Below are 3,559 nucleotides of genomic sequence, written 5' to 3' on the forward strand. Positions count from 1 at the left end.
ACACCCGCTACTACAACTTTCTTCCGTGTTTGAAGTCATGCGGGCAATGTATGTCTACTTGCCAATCAGGGATCCTTTCCTGTGCCCTCACTGCCTCCTGATGGTGCCGCAACCTCACTTGTTATGACGTGGACCCCGTGGGACGCTCGCCCCCGTCGCCCACGACCTTGACTTTGAAATGCTGTGCACTCCCGGCCCGCACGCAACCCGCTCCCTGCCCGAGATTTTTCGCCCATTCCACGACATTCCATATTCAGGCGCTGCAATTGCTCCCTTTGAAGATGTACCTGTCTCGTGCTTGGTGTTTTGCCTCTCCGGAAAGTGTCAGAAATTGATCTGTCCCAGCTTGTTCCGTGAGCAATATCGGCTTTCTGTACGAATCAAAGAAGCTCCTCTTTCGGTCACACCAGGCTTTCACGCAAATGCCAATTCAACATGTGCGCAAAAGCATTCGCCTACTCTGAACCTAACAAAATATAAACCTTTTCATCAAGACAGGAGCCATTCAATCAATTTATTAGGTAGGCAAGGAGGAAAACGCACAGCTCCCGAGCACCTTGATTGCGTGCTCCTAGACCTGTCGGAAAATTGGCTTGGCTGCCTCCTTTGCGGTGCGCGTCGTCGCACTCGACGGCGAACGACACTGTTCCTATCAATTGTGCGGAGGGATCACTCGATAGTGGAGGGAACCACGTCCCGTCGGCATCGGTATCATCGTCTTGCCTGCAGCCCCCCGCCCCAGGCATCTCTTCCTACCTGGAAACTCCCCGTATGGCGGCCTCAAACGCATGGGAAAAGTATACAATTCCTCCTCCCCAACTGCCTGTGCGAGCTGCTAGTTTGTCGTCTGTTGCTCCAAACTCACGCCCAGGAAATCCTGCCGCCTCCAATCTCTCTGTGCGCCCGTCCTGCTTGTCTCTGTCGCTGAGTCTGACCGATGTCGAGACACCCGAGGCGAGCTCCAACGTGGAAGAATCCTTCGACTTCAATGACGAACTTGACAACGTTTTCCTCCGCGGCGGGTGCAGGCAAAACCGCGTGGGGCTCGCCATCGGCGCCGGCGGTCTGGCCATGCGCGACCACCCCAAGACCTTCCGAGTAGCCTACGAGGACCTGGAGATAGGCAAAGTAATCGGTAAGGGCTCCACTGGAGCCGTGCTGGAGGCGCTACACAAGCCGACAGGCACGCGACTGGCTCTGAAAGTAATCAATGTGTTCGACAAGTCCCGGCGCTCTCAGCTGATCCGAGAGATCCGGACCCTGTACGACGCCGCCTGCCCGAGTCTTGTCGCGTTCTACGGCGCCTTCTACCGGGAGGGCTGCATCACCCTCGCCCTTGAGATGATGGATGGCGGGGCTCTGGCGAACCTTGTCGCCCAACTCGGCCCCATTCCGGAGCGCGCGCTGGCCAATATGGTCTTCCAGATCCTATGGGCCTTGGCCTACCTGAAGCACGACAAGCGGGTGCACCGCGACATCAAGCCCTCCAACCTCCTCATCAACAGCCACGGTGAAGTCAAGGTCTCTGACTTTGGCTTGTCTGCCGAGCTGCAGAGCTCCCTGGCCATGTGCGGCACCTTTGTGGGCACGTTCAAGTACATGTCACCGGAGCGCATACGGAACGATCCCTACGACTACGCCTCGGACGTGTGGAGCTTGGGGCTGACGCTGATCGAATGTGCCACCGGTCGCTATCCCTACTTGCAGGGCTTGGACGATGCTGGAATGGAGGAAGAGGAGATGGAGGCGGTGGACGGAGCGGGTGGCGGGCCTGGGGGGAGAAGAGGGGCGGGGGTGGCCTCGGCTCCTTCGGCGTCGAAAGGAGGAAGGAGACGCAGGAGTCGCGCGCACAGCTGCATTGACATGATTCAAGCCATCACAGAAAGTGAGCCGCCCACACTCCCTCCCGGCACCGAGTTCTCTCGGGACTTCCATGGCTTTCTGGACAACATGCTGCAGAAGGATCCACGTCGGCGGCTCCCGCCCGAGATCCTGCTGGGAGCGCCCTGGTTGCGACAGTTTGGCGCTGTCTCTCTTGCGGCCGCTGTTCGCAACACTCAGTACTGGATCCACAACGAGGCGGTGCCGGGGAGGAATCGCGTGAAGGCGGGAGGACCGCACAGCCGCCAGGATGAGAGGAGAGGAGGGCGGGCAGAGGATGAGAGGAGGGCAGAGAGAGGGCAACGAGGACGTGAAAGCAGCAGTGCCCCTTCTCGTAATCGGGGACTTGTGAATTGCCTTAACAAGTCGGCCTGCGCAGGAAGCTTTCATGCGGCAGGCGCCCCCCTACCGGCCTCATCGGCCCCCCCAATGCCATCCATGGGCTCTCCTGCTTTGTCCAGCGCCAGCCTTTCTCCATTGGCACCCTCACCACTTTCCACCGACTCTTGTAAGAGCATGAACTCGGGAGGGCGACAGACCGGCCTTGCCTTGCCACTGCCGCTCCTAGCCCGGTCCTCCTCCCTCGTCCCCCCATCGCCTTCTTCCAGCTCTTTCTCCACGTCCGCGCACTCTTACCACCCTCAGCGCAAGAACGGCCCTCCCATGCGGTCTTTTTCCACCTGAAGTGAAGCACCACTGGTCTGCCCTGGGGCAAAGAGAGCATAATTCCAATTAGCGAGAACGGCAATAGCGGTAGAGAATGTTTGGACAGAAGACGCGCCGTAGCTTACAGAGAAGCAGACAGGTGGTAGGAGTTCCCAACATGTCCGGTGCTCCTCCAGGGGAGATGGGTTTCTCGTATATGAGGGTGCAGATATGAACCTCTTGTCAATTTATGTAAAGAAATATCATCTCAGGCACCAGAGAAAAGTATCCCATGCCGTCAGTGAGCTCTTCCTTTCCTCGCTTTTCGTTCGTGAAGCATCAACGCTCGTCTCGTACCACCCCTCGCCCACCCTCACCAGAGAAGACACCTTGCCCGCAGCCTCCGCAAAACTTACAATTCGCTCGTCTGAATTTACTAATGCTTTGTCTCCACACAGAAAAGTGTATGCGTCGCCTGTGGCAACACTTATCTCCCTCTCGCATGAGAGTCGCATCGCTAACTTTTTATATGACTGGTCTAGTTCCTCTCCTGTCTAAACCACCGCTATCCAAGGTCAGAAGAACCCCCTCCCTCATGTCCCTGATGGCCCTCGAGGCCCCTCGAGCCCAAAGCCCGTCCTTCCCACGCCCCTCCTTTTCCCTACCCCCTCCATCCTAGCGCTTTCTTCTCTTAGCCTTCCCCGCGCCACCCTTGTGCCTGTTCTCTCCGTCCTGAGCCGAGGCCCCACTGCCCTCCTCCGCCGCCGCAGCAGGCACCGAGGACACGCCCTCGGCGGCCCGCTTACTTCCTTGAGCACAAAGCTCAGGGGTTAGCGACGAACCCTCATCGCTCTCCCCCTCTCCCGCCCCCGCGCGGCCCAACGTCCGCTTCCGACCCCCTCCTAGGGGCGCACCTCCCTCCCCGCGGGCGCCAGCTGCCGACCCTTTTCTTGCCCTCGCGCCCGGCACGCCGTTGTCCAGAAGGGGCCTGGAGGAGAGTCCCCCCCGCGCCCTGGCCCCTCGCATGGAGCCC

At 59.2% G+C, this 3,559-nt stretch overlaps 1 protein-coding gene across 1 annotated transcript; it reads left to right on the forward strand.

Moving 5' to 3' along the window:
- The first annotated feature begins 492 nt into the window (after positions 1-492).
- NGA_2104300 (ser thr kinase) lies at positions 493-2,809 on the forward strand. The gene has a single exon (XM_005856165.1). The coding sequence runs from the start codon at positions 772-774 to the stop codon at positions 2,563-2,565; it is 1,794 nt and encodes a 597-aa protein (XP_005856227.1). The 5' UTR covers positions 493-771; the 3' UTR covers positions 2,566-2,809.
- The last annotated feature ends 750 nt before the right edge of the window (positions 2,810-3,559 follow it).

Source organism: Nannochloropsis gaditana (genome assembly GCF_000240725.1).
Source record: "Nannochloropsis gaditana CCMP526 unplaced genomic scaffold scaffold029, whole genome shotgun sequence".
Taxonomy (NCBI): Eukaryota; class Eustigmatophyceae; order Eustigmatales; family Monodopsidaceae; genus Microchloropsis; species Microchloropsis gaditana.